The following is a 24036-nucleotide window of genomic DNA, read 5'->3' as shown; positions in this document are numbered from 1 at the left end:
TGGATGTTCCTAACCAACATGGTCTGGTACCAACATTATGGATGTTCCTAACCAACATGGTCTGGTACCAACATTATGGATGTTCCTAACCAACAACCAACATTATGGATGTTCTAACCAACATGGTCTGGTACCAACATTATGGATGTTCCTAACCAACATGGTCTGGTACCAACATTATGGATGTTCCTAACCAACAGGGTCTGGTACCAACATTATGGATGTTCCTAACCAACATGGTCTGGTACCAACATTATGGATGTTCCTAACCAACATGGTCTGGTACCAACATTATGGATGTTCCTAACCAACAGGGTCTGGTACCAACATTATGGATGTTCCTAACCAACATGGTCTGGTACCAACATTATGGATGTTCCTAACCAACATGGTCTGGTACCAACACTGGTCTGGTACCAACATTATGGATGTTCCTAACCAACAGGGTCTGGTACCAACATTATGGATGTTCCTAACCAACATGGTCTGGTACCAACATTATGGATGTTCCTAACCAACATGGTCTGGTACCAACATTATGGATGTTCCTAACCAACATGGTCTGGTACCAACATTATGGATGTTCCTAACCAACATGGTCTGGTACCAACATTATGGATGTTCCTAACCAACATGGTCTGGTACCAACATTATGGATGTTCCTAACCAACAGGGTCTGGTACCAACATTATGGATGTTCCTAACCAACATGGTCTGGTACCAACATTATGGATGTTCCTAACCAACATGGTCTGGTACCAACATTATGGATGTTCCTAACCAACATGGTCTGGTACCAACATTATGGATGTTCCTAACCAACATGGTCTGGTACCAACATTATGGATGTTCCTAACCAACATGGTCTGGTACCAACATTATGGATGTTCCTAACCAACATGGTCTGGTACCAACATTATGGATGTTCCTAACCAACATGGTCTGGTACCAACATTATGGATGTTCCTAACCAACATGGTCTGATACCAACATTATGGATGTTCCTAACCAACAGGGTCTGGTACCAACATTATGGATTATCCTAACCAACATGGTCTGGTACCAACATTATGGATGTTCCTAACCAACATGGTCTGATACCAACATTATGGATGTTCCTAACCAACATGGTCTGATACCAACATTATGGATGTTCCTAACCAACAGGGTCTGGTACCAACATTATGGATGTTCCTAACCAACATGGTCTGGTACCAACATTATGGATGTTCCTAACCAACATGGTCTGGTACCAACATTATGGATGTTCCTAACCAACATGGTCTGGTACCAACATTATGGATGTTCCTAACCAACATGGTCTGGTACCAACATTATGGATGTTCCTAACCAACATGGTCTGGTACCAACATTATGGATGTTCCTAACCAACATGGTCTGGTACCAACATTATGGATGTTCCTAACCAACATGGTCTGGTACCAACATTATGGATGTTCCTAACCAACATGGTCTGGTACCAACATTATGGAGTTCTGTTCAATCCGTATCGCAGAAGTTCAGCATTACAGTGTGATTTAAAGGCGTTAGCAGAGACTGCATTATGAATGGTCTATCCCCTGGTTGTAGAACAGACATTATGAATGGTCTATCCCCTGGTTGTAGAACAGACATTATGAATGGTCTATCCCCTGGTTGTAGAACAGACATTATGAATGGTCTATCCCCTGGTTGTAGAACAGACATTATGAATGGTCTATCCCCTGGTTGTAGAACAGACATTATGAATGGTCTATCCCCTGGTTGTAGAACAGACATTATGAATGGTCTATCCCCTGGTTGTAGAACAGACATTATGAATGGTCTATCCCCTGGTTGTAGAACAGACCTGGTTGTAGAACAGACATTATGAATGGTCTATCCCCTGGTTGTAGAACAGACATTATGAATGGTCTATCTATCCCCTGGTTGTAGAACAGACATTATGAATGGTCTATCTATAGAACAGACATTATGAATGGTCCCTGGTTGTAGAACAGACATTATGAATGGTCTATCCCCTGGTTGTAGAACAGACATTATGAATGGTCTATCCCCTGGTTGTAGAACAGACATTATGAATGTGCAAACAAACATCTGATCTGTAGAAGTGTATACTACATACATGCTCACAAGGTAACGTAGTAGAGATTTCTGACAATAATATTGAGTAGAATAATGCACAGATAAATCCAAGATGGAGTAGCAGTAAGATGTGTTTGTTTTTGTCCCGTGTAAATATTATTATTTTTCTTCTTTTTTTGTATACATTTCAATATATTTCAATCTCTTTTTTTCCATTTTCGGATTAAATCTACCTTCCTGCAACCCCCCTCACCCAATGTGGTAAGGATCTGCTATTTTTGTAGACCTTATAACTAGACACTTCATCAGAAGCTAGCCATCAAAAGTTATCTAGCTAATTAGCTACTAGCTATTTAGTCATTGTTAGCCTCTGTTAGCGGTCTTTACCTTAAGCTCAGACAGCAGCCGCTTTAGCCCTGATATCCCGGATAATACCTGCCAGTCTGCACAGCACGACATCAGCCCTGAGCACATCAGACTGCTTTTTTCCATTACATCACTGGATTCCTGCCGCAAGCTCTGGACCATTACACCGGATCATCGCAGCTGTTGTTGGTCCATCTGCTAGCCCCGGCCCGCTAGCTTCCTGAACCCTGTGTCTCCCACTGGCCTAGCGTAGTAATCGACTACCAAACGGCTCCCTGTTTCATCTATTGCTGCTCATTGGAACCCATGATCACTCGGCTACACAGCTGATGCCTGCTGGACTGTTCATTAACACGGTACATCATTTTGGTTATCTGTCGGCCGCAGCCTCGAACTCAGGCCCTGTGTGTAGCTAACTGACCTTCTCTGCCCATTCATCGCCATTTACCCGTTGTTGATGTCTTAGCTGTGTACCTGTTGTTGTCTTACCTGTTGTTGTCTTAGCTCTCCCAATCAACACCTGTGATTGCTTTATGCCTCTCTCTAATGTCAATATGCCTTGTACACTGTTGTTTAGGGCAGCTCTCATTGTTTTATTGTGTTGTGGAACCCCTAGTCCCGCTCAACATGCCTCAGATAGCCCCCTTGTCCCACCCCGCACACATGCGGAGACCGCACCTAGCTTAACTGGCGCCTCCAGATATGCAACATCCTCACTCAATGCCTAGGTTTACCTCCACTGTACTCACACCCTACCATGCCCTTGTCTGTACATTATTCCCTGAATCTATCCTACCGCGCCTAGAAGTCTGCTCCTTTTACTCTGTTCCGAACGCACTAGACGACCAGTTCTTATAGCCTTTAACTGTACCCTCATCCTACTCCTCCTCTGTTCCTCTTTGTGATGTAGAGGTTAACCCAGGCCCTGTGTGTCCCCAAGCGCTCTCATTTGTTGACTTCTGTAACTGTAAAAGCCTTGGTTTCATGCATGTTAACATCAGAAGCCTCCTCCCTAAGTTTGCTTTATTCACTGCCCTAGCACACTCCCCAAACACTGATGTCCTAGTCCTATTTGTTTATCCCATGTGTAACTATGTGTTGTTGTTTTTGTCGCACTGCTTTGCTTTATCCTGGCCAAGTCGCAATTGTAAAGGAGAACTTACCAACTTACCAGCCTACCTGGTTAATTAAAAAAAGGTGAAGTAAACTAAAAACAAATAGGCTGGAAGCAGCACAGGCTCAGCAGCAGAGCACAGTACCACTGTGCAGTTGTGGAACCTATCAAGGCTCTCTAAAGACTAGCGCAGAATGTCTATCTTCTCATGACACTCTCCAGATATTGATCATCAGTTGACATGAAGAACCTGCCCTAAAGACTGCTCCTAACCTCCTTTGATTGTCATGGATTTCCATTCTAAATCTATCCAACTGTCCTGGAATTGCACGGACAGGAGAGGTTATTGAGTTGTGTTGGGGAGGATTTATCTTATAATTGAGTTCTGGCGACTGCATTAGAGGGGGATTTGCAGTACAGTACGATGGATCGATTTCCTTTGTGGGCTCCGCCAGTCAGAAGTACACTATCACACAAAATGAAACAGACAGTGTGTCAACAGAGGGTTAGAGATGCATGCTTGTGGTGTGCGTCAGTGGGACATGGAGACAATAATCTATCGATGTCTGAGTTAGTCAGACCTCACTACACTGACATTGATGCAAACTGTGCCTGGAGAGTTAACTACAACTAAATATAAGTGTGTCTGTGTGCATGCTAATCTCCTGTGGTTGTGCCCTTGAGCAAACTTCTAAACTGCACAATGGCTGACCCTGGCTTCCAACCTTTCAGGGTCTGTGTGAGATTTTCTCGAGGGGTTGAGTTACGAATTTCTGTGATCTGAAAATGTCAATATCCTGTAGTATACTTCTATTCTATTTTCTGTGTGTCTGTGTGTCTGTGTGTCTGTGTGTCTGTCTGTCTGTCTGTCTGTCTGTCTGTCTGTCTGTCTGTCTGTCTGTGTGTGTGTGTGTGTGTGTGTGTGTGTGTGTGTGTGTGTGTGTGTGTGTGTGTGTGTGTGTGTGTGTGTGTGTGTGTGTGTGTGTGTGTGTGTGTGTGTGTGTGTGTGTGTGTGTCTGTGTGCTACAGTACTAACCGTGGTGTATTTCCCCAGCTGGCAGAGCGATGGGAAGGTCTCCTGATGAGCCTTGCGTATCTTCTCTATGATGGCCTCTTGTTCTGCACTCAGCTCGTAGTTCTCTGTCAGCTCTGGCTTGGGACTCTCCTTCTTCTTCTTATTGCGGTCGTTCCGGACAGCTGAGAGAGGGGAAAAGAAAGGAATGAGAAAAGGTTAACTAACAAATGTCAACAATAAAAAGTTAATTGAAGCCTAAAAAGCATCCTACACATTTTGGACATATCAACCATTCAGCACAGTGTTGGCATTAGGCTGCATTTGTATTTGTATTTATTATGGATCCCCATTAGTTCCTGCAAAAGCAGCAGCTACTCTTCCTGGGGTCCAGCAAACTGAAGGCAGTTATTAGTGAGCTACTCATATTCACAACGTGTGTGATTTAAGATGTGAGTTGTCTGGAATTGCACACTGTACTAAAATATACAACACCACTTACGACAAGGAGACTGAGTCCATGCAGTAACTTTCTTCTGCCATGACAACTGTGTATTTAAGCACACAGTATCTATCTTCAGCACCACCAGCCACAGAACACAAATGGTTAAACTCTCTGTCACTCAGTCTTTCTCTGTCAGCTTAGTGTCATCACTGCACAAGATTAAAGCGACAATATGTAACTTTTTGGGCAACCTGACCAAATGTACATAGAAACGTTATAGATTTGTCATTCTAATTGAAAGCAAGTCTAAGAAGCGGTAGATCTGTTCCATGTGCACCATTTCTATGCTTCCCACTCTTAAGTTTAGTTTTAAACTTTTGGTTTGGTACACCAGCTTCAAACAGCCGTAAATACAATATTTTAGGTTATTTAAAATATATTTCACAGCAGTTTAGATGGTACAATGATTCTCTACACTATACTTGCTTGTTTTGTCACATAAACTGACATTTTAGCAACCAGAAAATGGAGGAGGGATTTTTGCATAGTTCATCATCAAAGTGTATAAAAAAAGTCAGCTAGAGCTTCAGAACAACAGTGTTTAATTTGGCCAGGCGTTATCTCAACACGATGAAAGAGGCTGATCTTCTGACGGCCCTGGCATCGTCTCGGAGTAGCGTCCACTGGTGATTGCTGTGGCAACCCCGAGGGCAGTTCCATGTGAAGGCGTGTTTATGTGTGGAGGCTGTTGGGATTCGGTGTGCGTTTGTGTGCGTTCTGACAAAGAAGGTTAAGATGCTCCTTTCCTTCCTCATCTTCTCTCATTCAATAAGAGAGCAGGAGAGAATCAGCAACATCAAGGTCACCTCTCTAACCACTGAGGCACGTACATGGAGAGAGAGTCAGAGACACTCAGAGAGAGAGACAGAGACACTCAGAGAGAGAGACAGAGAGCAGAATTAGGCCGATACTCGTTAATTAACAAAATCCAGAAAAGAGCCGTTCAATTCTACAACCACCTAAAAGGAAGTGATTCCCAAACCTTCCATAACAAAGCCATCCCCTACAGAGAAGAGTCCCCTAATAAAGTTGGTCCTGGGACTCAAACAGACCCCATAGAGCCCCTGGACAGCAACACAACTAAACCCAACCAAATCTTGAGAAAACAAATAGATAATTACTTGACACATTGGAAAGAATGAACAAAAAACAGAGCAAACTAGAATGCTATTTGGCCCTAAACAGAGAGTACATAGTGGTAGAAAACCTGACCACTGTGACTGACCCAAACTTAAGGAAAGCTTTGACTCAGTGAGCATTGCTATTAAGAAAGGCCACTGTAGGCAGACCTGGCTCTCAAGAGAAGACAGGCAATGTGCACACTGCCCACAATATTAGGTGGAAACTAAGCTACACTTCCTAACCTCCTGCCAAATGTATGACCATATTAGATACACATATTTCCCTCAGATTATACAGCTCCACAAAGAATGCGAAAACAAACCCAATTTTGATAAATGCCTATATCTAATACCACAGTGTGCCATCACAGCAGCAATATTTATGACGTGTTGCCACAAGAGAAGGGCAACCAGTGAAGAACAATCACCACTGTAAATACAACCCATATTTATGTTTATTTATTTTACCATTTCTGCTTCAACTATTTGCACATCTTTACAACACTGTATATATACATATTTGTAATGTCTTTATTATTTTGGAACTTCTGTGAGTGTAATGTTTACTGTACATTGTTATTGTTTACTTCACTTTAGTTTATTATCTACTTCAATTGCAATGTTAACATATGTTTCCCATTCCAATAAAGCCCTTAAATTGAATTGAGAGAGAGAGAGAGAGAGAAAGACAAAGAGAGAGAGAGAGACAAAGAGAGAAAGGCACAAAGAGAGAAAGACACAAAGAGAGAGAAACAGTAAAAGAGAAGTGGGGAGAGAGAGAGAGAAAGTAAAAGAGAAGGGGGGAGAGAGAGAGAAACAGTAAAAGAAAAGGGAGAGAGAGAGAGAGACAGTAAAAGAGAAGGGGGGAGAGAGAGAGAGACAGTAAAAGAGAAGGGGGAGAGAGAGAGAGAGACAGTAAAAGAGAAGGGGGAGAGAGAGAGAGACAGTAAAAGAGAAGGGGGGAGAGAGAGAGAGACAGTAAAAGAGAAGGGGGAGAGAGAGAGAGACAGTAAAAGAGAAGGGGGAGAGAGAGAGAGAAACAGTAAAAGAGAAGGGGGGAGAGAGAGAGACCGTAAAAGAGAAGGGGGGAGAGAAAGAGAGAGACCGTAAAAGAGAAGGGGGGAGAGAGAGAGAGAGACCGTAAAGAGAAGGGGGGAGAGAGAGAGAAACAGTAAAAGAGAAGGGGGAGAGAAAGAGAGAGACCGTAAAAGAGAAGGGGGGAGAGAGAGAGAGAGACCGTAAAAGAGAAGGGGGAGAGAAAGAGAGACCGTAAAAGAGAAGGGGGGAGAGAAAGAGAGAGACCGTAAAAGAGAAGGGGAGAGAGAGAGAGAAACAGTAAAAGAGAAGGGGGAGAGAAAGAGACAGACCGTAAAAGAGAAGGGGGAGAGAGAGAGAGAGACCGTAAAAGAGAAGGGGGGAAAGAGAGAGACCGTAAAAGAGAAGGGGGGAGAGAGACAGTAAAAGAGAAGGGGGAGAGAGAGAAACAGTAAAAGAGAAGGGGGAGAGAGACAGACAGTAAAAGAGAAGGGGGAGAGAGAGAGAGACAGTAAAAGAGAAGGGGAGAGAGAGAAGACAGTAAAAGAGAAAGAGAGAGACAGAAAAGAGAAAAAGAGAAGGGGAGAGAGAGAGACAGTAAAAGAGAAGGGGGGAGAGAGAGAGACAGTAAAAGAGAAGGGGGAGAGAGAGAGAGACAGTAAAAGAGAAGGGGGAGAGAGAGAGAGACAGTAAAAGAGAAGGGGAGAGAGAGAGAAAGAAAAGAAAGAGAGAGGTAAAGAGAAGGGGAGAGAGAGAGAGACAGTAAAAGAGAAGGGGGAGAGAGAGAGACAGTAAAAAGAGAAGGGGGGAGAGAGAGAGACAGTAAAAGAGAAGGGGAGAGAGAGAGAGACAGTAAAAAAAGAGAAGGGGAGAGAGAGAGAGAGACAGTAAAAGAGAAGAGAGAGAGAAACAGTAAAAGAGAAGGGGGAGAGAGAGAGAGACAGTAAAAGAGAAGGGGGGGGAGAGAGAGAGTAAAAGAGAAGGGGTAAAGAGACGTAAAAGGGAGAGAGAGAGAGACAGTAAAAGAGAAGGGGGAGAGAGAGAGAGAAAGTAAAAGAGAAGAGAGAGAGAGAAGAACAGTAAAAGAGAGGGGAGAGAAGAGAGAGACTGTAAAAGAGAAGGGGGAGAGAGAGAGAAACAGTAAAAGAGAAGGGGAAGAGAAGACAGTAAAAGAGAAGGGGGAGAGAGAGAGAGACAGTAAAAGAGAAGGGGGGAGAGAGAGAGGAGACAGTAAAAGAGAAGGGGAGAGAGAGAAACAGTAAAAGAGAAGGGGGAGAGAGAGAGAGACAGTAAAAGAGAAGGGGAGAGAGAGAGAGAGACAGTAAAAGAGAAGGGGGAGAGAGAGAGAGTAAAAAGAGAAAGAGAAGGGTAAAAGAGAAGAGAGAGAGAAACAGTAAAAGAGAAGGGGAAACAGTAAAAGAGAGAGAGAGAGACAGTAAAAGAGAAGGGGGAGAGAGAGAGAGACAGTAAAAGAGAAGGGGGAGAGAGAGAGAGACAGTAAAAGAGAAGGGGGAGAGAGAGAGAGACAGTAAAAGAGAAGGGGGAGAGAGAGAGAGACAGTAAAAGAGAAGGGGGAGAGAGAGAGAGACAGTAAAAAAGAGAAGGGGGTAAAAAGAGAAGAGAGAGACAGTAAAAGTAAAGAGAAGGGGGGAGAGAGAGAGACAGTAAAAGAGAAGGGGAGAGAGAAGAGACAGTAAAAGAGAAGGGGAGAAGGGAGACAGTAAAAGAGAAGAGAGAGAGAGACAGTAAAAAGGAAAAGAGAGAGAGAGGGTAAAGAGAAGGGGGAGAGAGAGAGAGACAGTAAAAAGAGAAGGGGGAGAGAGAGAGAGACAGTAAAAGAGAAGGGGGAGAGTAAAGAGAAGGGGGAGAGAAGACAGTAAAAGAGAAGGGGAGAGAGAGAGACAGACAGTAAAAGAGAAGGGGGAGAGAGAGAGGTAAAAGAGAAGGGGGAGAGAGAGAGAGACAGTAAAAGAGAAGGGGGAGAAAGAGAGAAACAGTAAAAGAGAAGGGGGGAGAGAGAGAGAGACAGTAAAAGAGAAGGGGAGAGAGAGAGAGACAGTAAAAGAGAGGGGGGGAGAGAGAGAGAGAGTAAAAAAGAAGGGGAGAGAGAGAGACAGAAAAAGAGAAGGGGGGAGAGAGAGAGAACAGTAAAAGAGAAGGGGAGGAGGGGGAGAGAGAGAGACAGTAAAAGAGAAGGGGGAGAGAGAGAGACAGTAAAAGAGAAGGGGAGAGAGAGAGAGACAGTAAAAGAGAAGGGGGGAGAGAGAGAGAGACAGTAAAAGAGAAGGGGAGAGAGAGAGACAAACAAAGAGAAGGGGGATCAGAAAAGAGACAGTAAAAGAGAAGGAGAGAGAAGAGAGACAGTAAAAGAGAAGGGGGAGAGAGAGAGAAACAGTAAAAGAGAAGGGGGAGAGAGAGAGAGACAGTAAAAGAGAAGGGGAGAGAGAGAGAGACAGTAAAAGAGAAGGGGGAGAGAGAGAGAGACAGTAAAAGAGAAGGGGGGAGAGAGAGAGAAACAGTAAAAGAGAAGGGGGAGAGAGAGAGAGACAGTAAAAAAGACTGTAAAAAGAAGAGGAGAAACAGTAAAAGAGAAGGGGAGAGAAGAGAGAGTAAAAAGAGAAGGGGAGAGAGAGAGACAGTAAAAGAGAAGGGGGAGAGAGAGAGAAACAGTAAAAGAGAAGGGGGAGAGAAAGAGAGAGAAGTAAAAGAGGGGGGAGAGAGAGAGAGAGACCGTAAAGAGAAGGGAGAGAGAGAGAGAAACAGTAAAAGAGAAGGGGGAGAGAGAGAAACAGTAAAAAGAGAAGGAGAGAGAACAGTAAAAGAGAAGGGGGAGAGAGAGAAACAGTAAAAGAGAAGGGAGAGAGAGAAACAGTAAAAGAGAAGGGGGAGAGAGAGAGACAGTAAAAGAGAAGGGGGAGAGAGAGAGAGACAGTAAAAGAGAAGGGGGAGAGAGAGAGAGACAGTAAAAGAGAAGGGGAGAGAGAGAGAGAACAGTAAAAAGAGAAGGGGGAGAGAGAGAGAGACAGTAAAAGAGAAGGGGGAGAGAGAGAGAGAGACAGTAAAAGAGAAGGGGGGGAGAGAGAGAGAGACAGTAAAAGAGAAGGGGGAGAGAGAGAGAAACAGTAAAAGAGAAGGGGGAGAGAGAGAGAAACAGTAAAAGAGAAGGGGGAGAGAGAGAGAGAGACAGTAAAAGAGAAGGGGAGAGAGAGAGAAACAGTAAAAGAGAAGGGGGGAGAGAGAGAGAAACAGTAAAAGAGAAGGGGAGAGAGAGAGAAACAGTAAAAGAGAAGGGGGGAGAGAGAGAGAGACAACAGTAAAAGAGAAGGGGGAGAGAGAGAGAGAAACAGTAAAAGAGAAGGGGAGAGAGAGAGAGACAGTAAAAGAGAAGGGGGAGAGAGAGAGAGACAGTAAAAGAGAAGGGGGAGGAGAGAGAGAAACAGTAAAAGAGAAGGGGGAGAGAGAGAGAAACAGTAAAAGAGAAGGGGGAGAGAGAGAGAAACAGTAAAAGAGAAGGGGAGAGAGAGAGAAACAGTAAAAGAGAAGGGGAGAGAGAGAGAGACAGTAAAAGAGAAGGGGAGAGAGAGAGAAACAGTAAAGAGAAGGGGGAGAGAGAGAAGAGAGACAGTAAAAGAGAAGGGGGAGAGAGAGAGAACAGTAAAAGAAAGGGGGAGAGAGAGAGAGACAGTAAAAGAGAAGGGGGAGAGAGAGAAACAGTAAAAAAAGAGAAGAGAGAGAGAGAGAGACAGTAAAAGAGAAGGGGGAGAGAGAGAGAGACAGTAAAAGAGAAGGGAGAGAGAGAGAGACAGTAAAAGAGAAGGGAGAGAGAGAGAGAAACAGTAAAAAGAAGGGGAGAGAGAGAGAGACAGTAAAAGAGAAGGGGGAGAGAGAGAGACAGTAAAAGAGAAGGGGGAGAGAGAGAGACAGTAAAGAGAAGGGGGGTAAAAGAGAAGGGGGGAGAGAGAGAGAAACAGTAAAAGAGAAGGGGGAGAGAGAGAGAGAAACAGTAAAAGAAGAGAGGGGAGAGACAGTAAAGAGAGAGAGAGAATGATAAAAGAGAAGGGGGAGAGAGAGAGAAACAGTAAAAGAGAAGGGGAGAGAGAGAGAAACAGTAAAAAGAGAAGGGGAGAGAGAGAGACAGTAAAAGAGAAGGGAGAGAGAGAAACAGTAAAAGAGAAGGGGGAGAGAGAGAGACAGTAAAAGAGAAGGGGGGAGAGAGAGACAGCAAAAGAGAAGGGAGAGAGAGAGAAACAGTAAAAGAGAAGGGGGAAAGAGAGAGAGAGAGAAACAGTAAAAGAGAAGGGGAGAGAGAGAGACAGTAAAAGAGAAGGGGGAGAGAGAGAAAACAGTAAAAGAGAAGGGGAGAGAGAGACAGTAAAAGAGAAGGGGGAGAGAGAGAGAGACAGTAAAAGAGAAGGGGGAGAGAGAGAACAGTAAAAGAGAAGGGAGAGAGAGAGAGCAAAAACCGTAAAAAAAGAAGAAGAGAAAAGAGAGAGAGAGAAACAGCAAAAGAGAAGGGGGAGAGAGAGAAACAGTAAAAGAGAAGGGGAGAGAGAGAGAAACAGTAAAAGAGAAGGGGGAGAGAGAGAGAAACAGTAAAAGAGAAGGGGAGAGAGAGAGAACAGTAAAAAGAGAAGGGGGAGAGAAAGAGAGAGACAGTAAAAGAGAAGGGAGAGAGAGAGACAGTAAAAGAGAAGGGGGAGAGAGAGAAACAGTAAAAGAGAAGGGAGAGAAAGAGAGAGAGACAGTAAAAGAGAAGGGGGGAGAGAGAGAGAAACAGTAAAAGAGAGGGGGGAGAGAGAGAGAACAGTAAAAGAGAAGGGGGAGAGAGAGAGAGACAGTAAAAGAGAAGGGGGAGAGAGAGAGAGACAGTAAAAGAGAAGGGGAGAGAGAGAGAGAAACAGTAAAAGAGAAGGAGGAGAGAGAGAGACTGTAAAAGAGAAGGGGGAGAGAGAGAGAAGACAGTAAAAGAGAAGGGGGGAAAGAAGAGACAGTAAAAGAGAAGGGAGAGAGAGAGAGAAACAGTAAAAGAGAAGGGGAGAGAGAGAGAGTAAAAACAGTAAAAGAGAGACAGTAAAAGAGAGAGAGAGAGAGACAGTAAAAGAGAAGGGGAGAGAGAGAGAGACAGTAAAAGAGAAGGGGGAGAGAGAGAGAGAAACAGTAAAAGAGAAGGGAGAGAGAGAGAAACAGTAAAAGAGAAGGGGAGAGAGAGAGAGACAGTAAAAGAGAAGGGAGAGAGAGAGAGAGACAGTAAAAGAGAAGGGGAGAGAGAGACAGTAAAAAGAAGAGGAGAGAAGACAGTAAAAGAGAAGGGGGAGAGAGAGAGACAGTAAAAGAGAAGGGAGAGAGAGACAGAAAAGAGAAGAGAGAGAAACAGTAAAAGAGAAGGAGAGAAACAGTAAAAGAGAAGGGGAGAGAGAGAAACAGTAAAAGAGAAGGGGAGAGAGAGAGAAACAGTAAAAGAGAAGGGGAGAGAGAGAGAAGACAGTAAAAGAGAAGGGGGAGAGAGAGAAGAGACAGTAAAAGAGAAGGGAGAGAGAGAGAACAGTAAAAAGAGAAGGGGAGAGAGAGAGAGAGACAGTAAAAGAGAAGGGGGAAACAGAGAGAAACAGTAAAAGAGAAGGGAGGAGAGAGAGAAACAGTAAAAGAGAAGGGGGGAGAGAGAGAGAAACAGTAAAGAGAAGGGGGAGAGAGAGAGAGGACAGTAAAAGAAGAGAGAGAGAGACAGTAAAAGAGAGAGAGAGACAGTAAAAAGAAGAGAGAGAGAAACAGTAAAAGAGAAGGGGGAGAGAGAGAGAAACAGTAAAAGAGAAGGGGGAGAGAGAGAGACAGTAAAAGAGAAGGGGGAGAGAGAGAGAAACAGTAAAAGAGAAGGGGAGAGAGAGAGAACAGTAAAAGAGAAGGGGGAGAGAGAGAAACAGTAAAAGAGAAGGGGGAGAGAGAGAGAAACAGTAAAAGAGAAGGGGGAGAGAGAGAGAGAAAAGTAAAAAGAAGGGGAGAGAGAGAGACAAAAAGATAGCTGGGGAGAGAAACAGTAAAAGAGAAGGGGGAGAGAGAGAGACAGAGGGGAGAGAGAAACAGTAAAAGAAGAAGGGGTAAAAGAGAGAGAGAGAGAGAAACAGTAAAAGAGAAGGGGAGAGAGAGAGAAACAGTAAAAGAGAAGGGGGAGAGAGAGAGAAACAGTAAAAGAGAAGGGGGAGAGAGAGAGACAGTAAAAGAGAAGGGAGAGAAAGAGAGAAACAGTAAAAGAGAAGGGGAGAGAGAGAGGAGAAACAGTAAAAGAAGGAGAGGGGAGTAAAAGAGAAGGGGAGAGAAAGACAGTAAAAGAGAAGGGGGAGAGAGAGAGAAACAGTAAAAAAGAAGGGGGAGAGAAAGAGAGAAACAGTAAAAGAGAAGGGGGAGAGAGAGCGACAGTAAAAGAGAAGGGGAGAGAGAGAGAGAGACAGTAAAAGAGAAGGGGGAGAGAGAGAGAGACAGTAAAAGAGAAGGGGAGAGAGAGAGAAAAGAGAAGATAAAAGAGAAGAGAGAGAAGACAGTAAAAGAGAGAGAGAGAGACAGTAAAAGAGAAGAGAGTAAAAGAGAGAGAGACAGTAAAAGAGAAGGGGGAGAGAGAGAGAGACAGTAAAAGAGAAGGGGGAGAGAGAGAAACAGTAAAAGAGAAGGGGGAGAGAGAGAGAAGACAGTAAAAGAGAAGGGGGAGAGAGAAGACAGTAAAAGAGAAGGGGGGAGAGAGAGAGAAACAGTAAAAAGAAAGAGAGAAGACAGTAAAAGAGAAGGGGAGAGAGAGAGAGACAGTAAAAGAGAAGGGGGGAGAGAGACAGAGAGAGACAGTAAAAGAGAAGGGGAGAGAGAGAGAGAGACAGTAAAAGAGAAGGGGGGAGAGAGAGAGAGAGAGACAGTAAAAAGAGAAGGGGAGAGAGAGAGAGAAACAGTAAAAGAGAGGGGGGGAGAGAGAGAGAGAGACAGAAAAAGAGAAGGGGGGAGAGAGAGAGAGACAGTAAAAGAGAAGGGAGAGAGAGAGAGAGACAGTAAAAAGAGAAAGAGAGAGAGAAGACAGTAAAAGAGAAGGAGGAGAGAGAGAAACAGTAAAGAGAAGGGGAGAGAGAGAGAGAACAGTAAAAAGAGAAGGGGAGAGAGAAGACAGTAAAAGAGAAGGGGAGAGAGAGAGAGAGACAGTAAAAGAGAAGGGGGAGAGAGAGAGAAACAGTAAAAGAGAAGGGGAGAGAGAGAGAGAGACAGTAAAGAGAAGGGAGAGAGAGAGAGAACAGTAAAAGAGAAGGGGGAGAGAGAGAGAGACAGTAAAAGAGAAGGGGAGAGAGAGAGAGAAACAGTAAAAGAGAAGGGGGAGAGAGAGAGAACAGTAAAGAGAAGGGGGAGAGAGAGAGAGACAGTAAAAGAGAAGGGGGGAGAGAGAGAGAGACAGTAAAAGAGAAGGGGGAGAGAGAGAGAAACAGTAAAAGAGAAGGGGAGAGAGAGAGAGAAACAGTAAAAGAGAAGGGGAGAGAGAGAGAGAAGACAGTAAAAGAGAGAGAGGACAGTAAAAGAGAGGGAGAGAGAGACAGTAAAAAGAAGGGGGAGAGAGAGAGAAACAGTAAAGAGAAGGGGGGGAGAGAGAGAGAGACAGTAAAAGAGAAAGAGAGAGAGAGGACAGCAAAAGAGAAGGGAGAGAGAGAGAGAAACAGTAAAAGAGAAGGGGGAGAGAGAGAGAGACAGTAAAAGAGAAGGGGGAGAGAGAGAGAGACAGTAAAAGAGAAGGGGGAGAGAGAGAGAGACAGTAAAAGAGAGAGGAGACAGAGAGAGAGAAACAGTAAAAAGAGAAGGGGAGAGAGAGAGAAACAGTAAAAGAGAGAGGGGTAAAAGAGAGGGGGAGAGAGAGAGACAGTAAAAGAGAAGGGGGGAGAGAGAGAGACAGTAAAAAGAGAAGAGAGAGAGAGGAGAGAGGGGGAGAGAGAGAGAAACAGTAAAAGAGAAGGAGAGAGAGAGAGTAAAAGAGAAGGGAGAGAGAGAGAGAAACAGTAAAAGAGAAGGGGAGAGAGAGAGACAGTAAAAGAGAAGGGGAGAGAGAGAGAGACAGTAAAAGAGAAGGGAGAGAGAGAGAGAAACAGTAAAAAGAGAAGGGGGAGAGAGAGAGAGAACAGTAAAAAGAGAGAGGAGAGAGAGAGAAACAGTAAAAGAGAAGGGGAGAGAGAGAGAAACAGTAAAAGAGAAGGGGGGAGAGAGAGAGACAGTAAAAGAGAAGGGGAGAGAGAGAGAGAAACAGTAAAAGAGAAGGGGGAGAGAGAGAAACAGTAAAAGAGAAGGGGAGAGAGAGAAACAGTAAAAGAGAAGGGGAAGAGAAACAGTAAAAGAGAAGGGGAGAGAGAGAGAAACAGTAAAAGAGAAGGGGAGAGAGAGAGAGAGACAGTAAAAGAGAAGGGGGGAGAGAGAGAAACAGTAAAGAGAAGGGGGAGAGAGAGAGACAGAAAAGAGAGAAGAGAGAGAGAGAGAGAGAAACAGTAAAAGAGAAGGGGGAGAGAGAGAGAGAAACAGTAAAAGAGAAGGGGAGAGAGAGAGAGAAACAGTAAAAGAGAAGGGGGAGAGAGAGAGAGAGACAGTAAAAGAGAAGGGGGGAGAGAGAGAGAAACAGTAAAAGAGAAGGGGGGAGAGAGAGAGAGAGTAAAAGAGAAGGGGGGAGAGAGAGAGAGAAACAGTAAAAGAGAAGGGGAGGAGAGAGAAACAGTAAAAGAAAGAGAGAGGACAGTAAAAGAGAAGGGGAGAGAGAGAGAAACAGTAAAAGAGAAGGGGGAGAGAGAGAGAAACAGTAAAAAGAGAAGGGGAGAGAGAGAGAAACAGTAAAAGAGAGGGGGAGAGAGAGAGAGAGACAGTAAAAGAGAAGGGGAGAGAGAGACAGTAAAAGAGAAGGGGGGAGAGAGAGAGAGACAGTAAAAGAGAAGGGGGGAGAGAGAGAGAAACAGTAAAAGAGAAGGGGGAGAGAGAGAGAGAAACAGTAAAAGAGAAGGGGGGAGAGAGAGAAACAGTAAAAGAGAAGGGGGAGAGAGAGAGAGACAGTAAAAAGAGAAGAGGAGAGAGAGAGAGAAACAGTAAAAGAGAGAGAGAAACAGTAAAAGAGAAGGAGAGAGACAGTAAAAGAGAAGGGGGAGAGAGAGAGAGAGACAGTAAAAGAGAAGGGGAGAGAGAGAGAGACAGTAAAAGAGAGGGGAGAGAGAGAAACAGTAAAAGAGAGAGAGACAGTAAAAGAGAAGAGAGAGAGAGAGAGAAACAGTAACTAAAGAGAAGGGAGAGAGAGAGAGACAGTAAAAGAGAAGGGGAGAGAGAGAGAAACAGTAAAAGAGAAGGGGAGAGAGAGAGAGACAGTAAAAGAGAAGGGGGAGAGAGAGAGAAACAGTAAAAAGAGAAGGGGGGAGAGAGAGAGAGACAGTAAAAGAGAAGGGGGAGAGAGAGAGAGACAGTAAAAGAGAAGGGGGAGAGAGAGAGAAACAGTAAAAGAGAGGGGGGGAGAGAGAGAGAAACAGTAAAAGAGAAGGGGGAGAGAGAGAGAGACAGTAAAAGAGAAGGGGAGAGAGAGAGAACAGTAAAAGAGAAGGGGGAGAGAGAGAGAGACAGTAAAAGAGAAGGGGAGAGAGAGAGAGACAGTAAAAGAGAAGGGGGAGAGAGAGAGAGACAGTAAAAGAGAAGGGGAGAGAGAGAGAGACAGTAAAAGAGAAGGGGAGAGAGAGAGAGACAGTAAAAGAGAAAGAGAGAGAGGTAAAAGAGAAGGGGAGAGAGAGAAACAGTAAAAGAGAAGGGGGAGAGAGAGAGAGAGACAGTAAAAGAGAAGGGGAGAGAGACAGAGAGAAACAGTAAAAGAGAAGGGGAGAGAGAGAGACAGTAAAAGAGAAGGGGGAGAGAGAGAGAGACAGTAAAAGAGAAGGGGGAGAGAGAGAGAGACAGTAAAAGAGAAGGGGGAGAAGAGAGAGAGTAAAAGAGAAGGGGGAGAGAGAGAGAGACAGTAAAAGAGAAGGGAGAGAGAGAGAGAAACAGTAAAAAAAGAGAAGGGGGAGAGAGAGAGAGAGTAAAAGAGAAGGGGAGAGAGAGAGAGACAGTAAAAGAGAAGGGGAGAGAGAGAGAGAAACAGTAAAAGAGAAGGGGGAGAGAGAGAGAAACAGTAAAAGAGAAGGGGAGAGAGAGAGAGACAGTAAAAGAAAGAGAGAGAGAGAAACAGTAAAAGAGAAGGGGGAGAGAGAGAAACAGTAAAAGAGAAGGGGGAGAGAGAGAGAAACAGTAAAAGAGAAGGGGAGAGAGAGAAACAGTAAAAGAGAAGTCTGAGAGAGAGAGAGACAAAAAGAGAAGAGAGAGAGAGACAGTAAAAGAGAAGGGGAGAGAGAGAGAAACAGTAAAAGAGAGAGGGGAGAGAGAGAAACAGTAAAAGAGAAGGGGGAGAGAGAGAGAGAAACAGTAAAAAGAGAAGGGGGAGAGAGAGAGAGAAAAAGAAAGGGGAGAGAGAGAACAGTAAAAGAGAAAGAGAGAGAGAGAAACAGTAAAAGAGAAGGGGAGAGAGAGAAACAGTAAAAAGAGAGAAGGGAGAGAGAAACAGTAAAAGAGAAGGGGGAGTAAAAGAGAAGGGAGAGAGAGAGAGAACAGTAAAAGAGAAGGAGAGAGAGAGAGACAGTAAAAGAGAAGGGGGGAGAGAAACAGTAAAACAGAAGGGAGAGAGAGAGAGAAACAGAAAAGGGGGAGAGAGAGAGAGAACAGTAAAAGAGAAGGGGAGAGAGAGAAGACAGTAAAAGAGAAGGGGGAGAGAGAGAGAGACAGTAAAAAGAGAAGGGGAGAGAGAGAGAGAAACAGTAAAAGAGAAGGGGGAGAGAGAGAGACAGTAAAAGAGAAGGGGGAGAGAGAGAGAAACAGTAAAAGAGAAGGAGAGAGAGAGAAACAGTAAAAGAGAAGGGGGAGAGAGAGAGAGAACAGTAAAAGAGAAGGGGGAGAGAGAGAGAGAAACAGTAAAAGAGAAGGGGGAGAGAGAGAGAAACAGTAAAAGAGAAGGGGAGAGAGAGAGAGAAACAGTAAAAGAGAGGGGGGAGAGAGAGAGAAACAGTAAAAGAGAAGGGGGAGAGAGAGAGAAACAGTAAAAGAGAAGGGGGAGAGAGAGAGAGACAGTAAAAGAGAAGGGGGAGAGAGAGAGAAACAGTAAAAGAGAAGGGGGAGAGAGAGAGAGAAACAGTAAAAAGAGAGAGGGGTAAAAGAGAGAGAGAGAGAACAGTAAAAAGAGAGAGAGAAACAGTAAAAGAGAAGAGAGAGAGAAACAGTAAAAAGAGAAGGGGGAGAGAGAGAGAGACAGTAAAAGAGAAGGGGGGAGAGAGAGAAACAGTAAAAGAGAAGGGGGAGAGAGAGCGACAGTAAAAGAGAAGGGGGAGAGAGAGAAACAGTAAAAGAGAAGGGGAGAGAGAGAGAAACAGAAAAAAAGGGAGAGAGAGAGAGAGGTAAAGAGAAGAGAGAGAGAGAAACAGTAAAAGAGAAGGGGGAGAGAGAGAGAGACAGTAAAAGAGAGGGGGAGAGAGAGAGAGAAACAGTAAAAGAGAAGGAGAGAGAGAGAGACAGTAAAAGAGAAGGGGGGAGAGAGAGAGAGACAGTAAAAGAGAAGGGGGGAGAGAGAGAAGACAGTAAAAGAGAAGGGGAGAGAGAGAGAAACAGTAAAAGAGAAGGGAGAGAGAGAGACAGTAAAAGAGAAGGGGGAGAGAGAGAAACAGTAAAAGAGAAGGGGGAGAGAGAGAGAGACAGTAAAAGAGAAGGGGAGAGAAAGAGAGAGACAGTAAAAGAGAAGGGAGAGAGAGACAGTAAAAGAGAAGAGAGAGAAACAGTAAAAGAGAAGGGAGAGAGAGAGAGAGACAGTAAAAGAGAAGGGGGAGAGAGAGAGAGACAGTAAAAGAGAAGGGAGAGAGAGAGAGACAGTAAAAGAGAAGGGGGAGAGAGAGAGAGAGACAGTAAAAGAGAAAGAGAGAGAGAAACAGTAAAAGAGAAGGGGGAGAGAGAGAGACAGTAAAAGAGAAGGGGGGGAGAGAGAGAGACAGTAAAAGAGAAGGGGGAGAGAGAAACAGTAAAAGAGAAGGGGGAGAGAGAGAGAAACAGTAAAAGAGAGAAGGGGGAGAGAGAGAGAGACAGAAAAAGAGAAGGGGGAGAGAGAGAGACAGTAAAAGAGAAGGGGGAGAGAGAGAGAAACAGTAAAAGAGAAGGGGGGAGAGAAAGAGAGAGACAGTAAAAGAGAAGGGGGAGAGAGAGAGAGTAAAAGAGAGGGGTAAAAGAGTAAAAGAGGGGGAGAAGAGAGAGACAGTAAAAGAGAAGGGGGGAGAGAGAGAGACAGTAAAAGAGAAGGGGGGAGAGAGAGAGAGAGAGGGGAGAGTAAAAGAGAAGAAGGGGAGAGAGAGAGAGACAGTAAAAGAGAAGGGGGGAGAGAGAGAGAGAGACAGTAAAAGAGAAGGGGGAGAGAGAGAGAGACAGTAAAAGAGAAGGGGGAGAGAGAGAAACAGTAAAAGAGAAGGGGGAGAGAGAGAGAGACAGTAAAAGAGAAGGGGGAGAGAGAGAGACAGTAAAAAGAGAAGGGGAGAGAAGAGAGAGACAGTAAAAGAGAAGGGGGGAGAGAAAGAGAGAGAGAGTAAAAGAAAGGGGGAGAGAGAGAGACAGTAAAAGAGAAGGGAGAGGAGAGAGAGACAGTAAAAGAGAAGGGGGAGAGAGAGAGAGACAGTAAAAGAGAAGGGGAGAGAGAGAGAGACAGTAAAAGAGAAGGAGAGAGAGTAAAAGAGAAGTAAAAGTAAAAGAGAAGGGAGAGAGAGAGAGACAGTAAAAGAGAAGGGGGAGAGAGAGAGAGACAGTAAAAGAGAAGGGGGAGAGAGAGAGAGAGACAGTAAAAGAGAAGGGGGAGAGAGAGAGAAACAGTAAAAGAGAAGGGAGAGAGAGAGAGACAGTAAAGAGAAGGGGGAGAGAGAGAGACAGTAAAAGAGAAGGGGGAGAGAGAGAGAGAGAAACAGTAAAAGAGAAGGGGAGAGAGAGAGAGACAGTAAAAGAGAAGGGGGAGAGAGAGAGAGACAGTAAAAGAGAAGGAGAGAGAGAGAGAAGACAGTAAAAGAAAAAGAGGAGAGAGAGAGACAGTAAAGAGAAGGGGGAGAGAGAGAGACAGTAAAAGAGAAGGGGGAGAGAGAGACAGTAAAAGAGAAGGGGAGAGAGAGAGAGACAGTAAAAGAAAGAGAGAGAGGAAACAGTAAAAGAGAAGGGGGAGAGAGAGACAGAACACAAAAAAGGGGGAGAGAGAGAGACAGTAAAAGAGAAGAGAGAGAGACAGTAAAAGAGAAGGGGGAGAGAAGAGAGAGACAGTAAAAGAGAAGAGAGAGACAGTAAAAGAGAAGGGGAGAGAGAGAGACAGTAAAAGAGAAGGGGGAGAGAGAGAGAGACAGTAAAAGAGAAGGGGAGAGAGAGAGAGACAGTAAAAGAGAAGGGAGAGAGAGACAGTAAAGAGAAGGGGAGAGAGAGAGACAGTAAAAAGAAGGGGAGAGAGAGAGACAGTAAAAGAGAAGGGGAGAGAGAGAGAGACAGTAAAGAGAAGGGGGGAGAGAGAGAGACAGTAAAGAGAAGGGGAGAGAGAGAGAGACAGTAAAAGAGAAGGGGAGAGAGAGAGAGACAGTAAAAGAGAAGGGAGAGAGAAAAAAGAGAGAGACAGTAAAAGAGAAGGGAGAGAGAGAGAGACAGTAAAGAGAAGGGGGAGAGAGAGAGAGACAGTAAAAAAAGAGAGAGACAGTGAAAAAAAGAGAAGGGGAGAGAGAGAGAACAGTAAAAGAGAAGGGGGAGAGAGAGAGAGACAGTAAAAGAGAAGGGGAGAGAGAGAAGACAGTAAAAGAGAAGGGGAGAGAAAGAGAAACAGTAAAAGAGAAGGGGAGAGAGAGAGAGAGACAGTAAAAGAGAAGAGGGGAGAGTAAAAGAGAGAGAGACAGTAAAAGAGAAGGGGGAGAGAGAGAGAAACAGTAAAAGAGAAGGGGGAGACAGACAAAAGAGGGGGAGAGAGAGACAGTAAAAGAGAAGGGGGGAGAGAGAGAGACAGTAAAAGAGAAGGGGGGGAGAGAGAGAAACAGTAAAAGAGAAGGGGAGAGAGAGAGACAGTAAAAGAGAAGGGGGGAGAGAGAGAACAGTAAAAGAGAAGGGGGGAGAGAGAAACAGTAAAAGAGAAGGGGGGAGAGAGAGAGAAACAGTAAAAGAGAAGGGGGGAGAGAGAGAGAGAAACAGTAAAAGAGAAGGGGGGAGAGAGAGAGAGATATAACAGGGCCAGAGTTATGTTGTGTTCAGATCAGCTGAGGGTAACTAAAGTTTAGTAAAATAACTCAAATGTATTCCTCGTTGTATCGTCTCAAATAGATTTGCATAGGGTCAGAAACATTCCGGTAAATTTCCAGAAATGTTCTGGAAATTTTCCATGGGAGAATCCCTGGAATTTGGGGAATTTTGCTTAAATTCATCAAAATAGTTAGCTTATAACAGTGAACCTTTTTTTGTGGGATACACATGAGGCAATTCCAGGTCTTGTGGCATATTTTGGTTAAAATATCCCAAATTCAATGGAATTGCAACCCTCTGCATGCACAGTGCATTCTTCCATCACATGTACAGCTGATTCTCAAGAGCTTGCACACTAATAAGATGCTATTGAGCCCACACTACTACACTGTCTGAGCCAAGGACTACATGCTTTCTGGTCAATTCTGATTACAATACTGGGTGGGGTGAAGTTGGAAGTTTACATACACTTAGTTTGGAGTCATTAAAACACCTTTTTCAACCACTCCAAAAATGTTTTGTTAACAAACTATAGCTCTGGCAAGTCGGTTAGGACATCTACTTCGTGAATGACACAAGTAATTTTTCCAACAATTGTTTACAGACAGATTATTTCACTTATAATTCACTATATCACAATTCCAGTGTGTCAGAAGTTTACATACACTAAGTTGACTGTGCCTTTAAACAGCTTGGAAAATTCCAGAAAATTATGTCATGACTTTAGAAGCTTCTGATAGGCTAATTGACATCATTTGAGTCAATTGGAGGCATACCTGTGGATGTATTTCAAGGCCAACCTTCAAACTCAATGCCTCTTTGTCTGGTTCGTCGTTAGGAACAATTTCCAAATGCCTGAAGGTACCATGTTCATCTGTACAAACAATAGTATGCAAGTATAAACACCATGGGACCACGCAGCCGTCACACCACTCAGGAAGGAGACGACGCGTTCTGGAGATTAACATACTTTAGTGCGAAAAGTGCAAACCGATCCTAGAACAAGAGCAACTGACCTTGTGAAGATGCTGGATTAAACAGGTACAAAAGTATCTATATCCACAGTAAAACGAGTCCCATATCAACATAACCTGAAAGGCCGCTCAGCAAGGAAGAAGCCACTGCTCCAAAACCGCCATAAAAAAGCCAGACTACGGTTTGCAACTGCACATGAGGACAAAGATCATACTTTTTGGAGAAATGTCCTCCGGTCTGATGAAACATAAATTGAAATGTTTGGCCATAATGGTCATCGTTATGTTTGTTTCGAGGAAAAAGGGGGAGGCTTGCAAGCCAAAGAACACTATCCCAACCGAGAAGAACAGGGGTGGCAGCATCATGTTGTGGGGGTGCTTTGCTGCAGGAGGGACTGGTGCACTTCACAAAATAGATGGCATCATGAGGTAGGAAAATGATGTGGATATATTGAAGCAACATCTCAAGACATCAGTCAGGAAGTAAAAGCTTGGTCGCAACCGGTCTTCCAAATGGACAATGACCCCAAGCATACTTCCAAAGTTGTGGCAAAATGACTTAAGGACAACAAAGTCAAGGTATTGGAGTGGCTATCACAAAGCCCTGACCTCAATCGTATAGAAAATTTGTGGGTAGAACTGAAAAAGCTTGTGCGAGCAAGGAGGCCTACAAACCTGTCTCAGTTACACCAGTTTTGTCAGGAGTAATGGGCCAAAGTTCACCCAATTTATTGTGGGAAGCTTGTGGAAGGCCACCAAAACGTTTGACCCAAGTTAAACAATTTAAAGGCAATGCTAACAAATATTAATTGAGTGTATGTAAACTTCTGACCCACGTACATTCTTCAAATAACATGGTGATCCTAACTGACCTAAAACAGAATTTTTACTTGGATTACATGTCAGGAATTGTGAAAAACTGACTTTAAATGTATTTAAACTTCCGACTGCAACTGTATTTTATATGACATACATTATTGTTTGTTAACTAGTAAATAGCAAGCCTACAGCAAAGTATGTTTAAAATATTTCTAACTTGTTAATCATTTCTGATAGTTAGTTTTTGCTACCACGTGGGTTTTAGTTTGCTTGAGCCTGCTAACTGAGGAGTGTTAGTTTACCTGTTTCCATACATGTTTAATTTTAAAACATTTATCTTACAAAGGAAATGTTTAATCTAACAATTCTGTACATGGAATTGTATTTGGGTTTTTAAAACATTTTTTCCCCTAATCTTTACAGGAAAATGCCACGGCACTATCTGATGTGTGGAGACATTTCACTGCAGCTAATGTAGAAGGAAAAGCTGTGTACATTTGCAAATACTGTGCCAAATCATATGTGAAGAATGCAACAAAGATGCAGAATCATCTGGCCAAGTGCATAAAGTTCCCTCAGCGCTCACAACAAGCAACCTCTGACAAAAGTCCCTCTACTTCTATTCGAGGTGAAAATGATGAATCAGACACCTTATCGATAGCAACAGCTCATGGTCCTCCTGGAATCAGAAGTTTTTTTTTACTCAATGGAGGAAC

At 44.0% G+C, this 24036-nt stretch overlaps 1 protein-coding gene across 2 annotated transcripts in view; it reads right to left on the bottom strand.

Annotated features, from left to right (window-relative positions):
• LOC118373178 (retinoic acid receptor beta-like) overlaps positions 1–24036 on the bottom strand; it is a 328372-nt gene that overhangs the window by 37853 nt on the left and 266483 nt on the right. For both annotated transcript variants that reach the window (XM_052472230.1, XM_052472231.1), the window contains one exon: positions 4602–4762. In XM_052472230.1, coding sequence (XP_052328190.1) covers positions 4602–4762 — 161 coding nt within the window. The remainder of the gene's footprint in view (positions 1–4601; positions 4763–24036) is intronic.

The sequence above is a fragment of the Oncorhynchus keta genome, chromosome 20, assembly GCF_023373465.1.
Source record: "Oncorhynchus keta strain PuntledgeMale-10-30-2019 chromosome 20, Oket_V2, whole genome shotgun sequence".
NCBI classification, from domain to species: Eukaryota; Metazoa; Chordata; class Actinopteri; order Salmoniformes; family Salmonidae; genus Oncorhynchus; species Oncorhynchus keta.
This window is presented reverse-complemented; position numbering and strand designations above follow the sequence as displayed.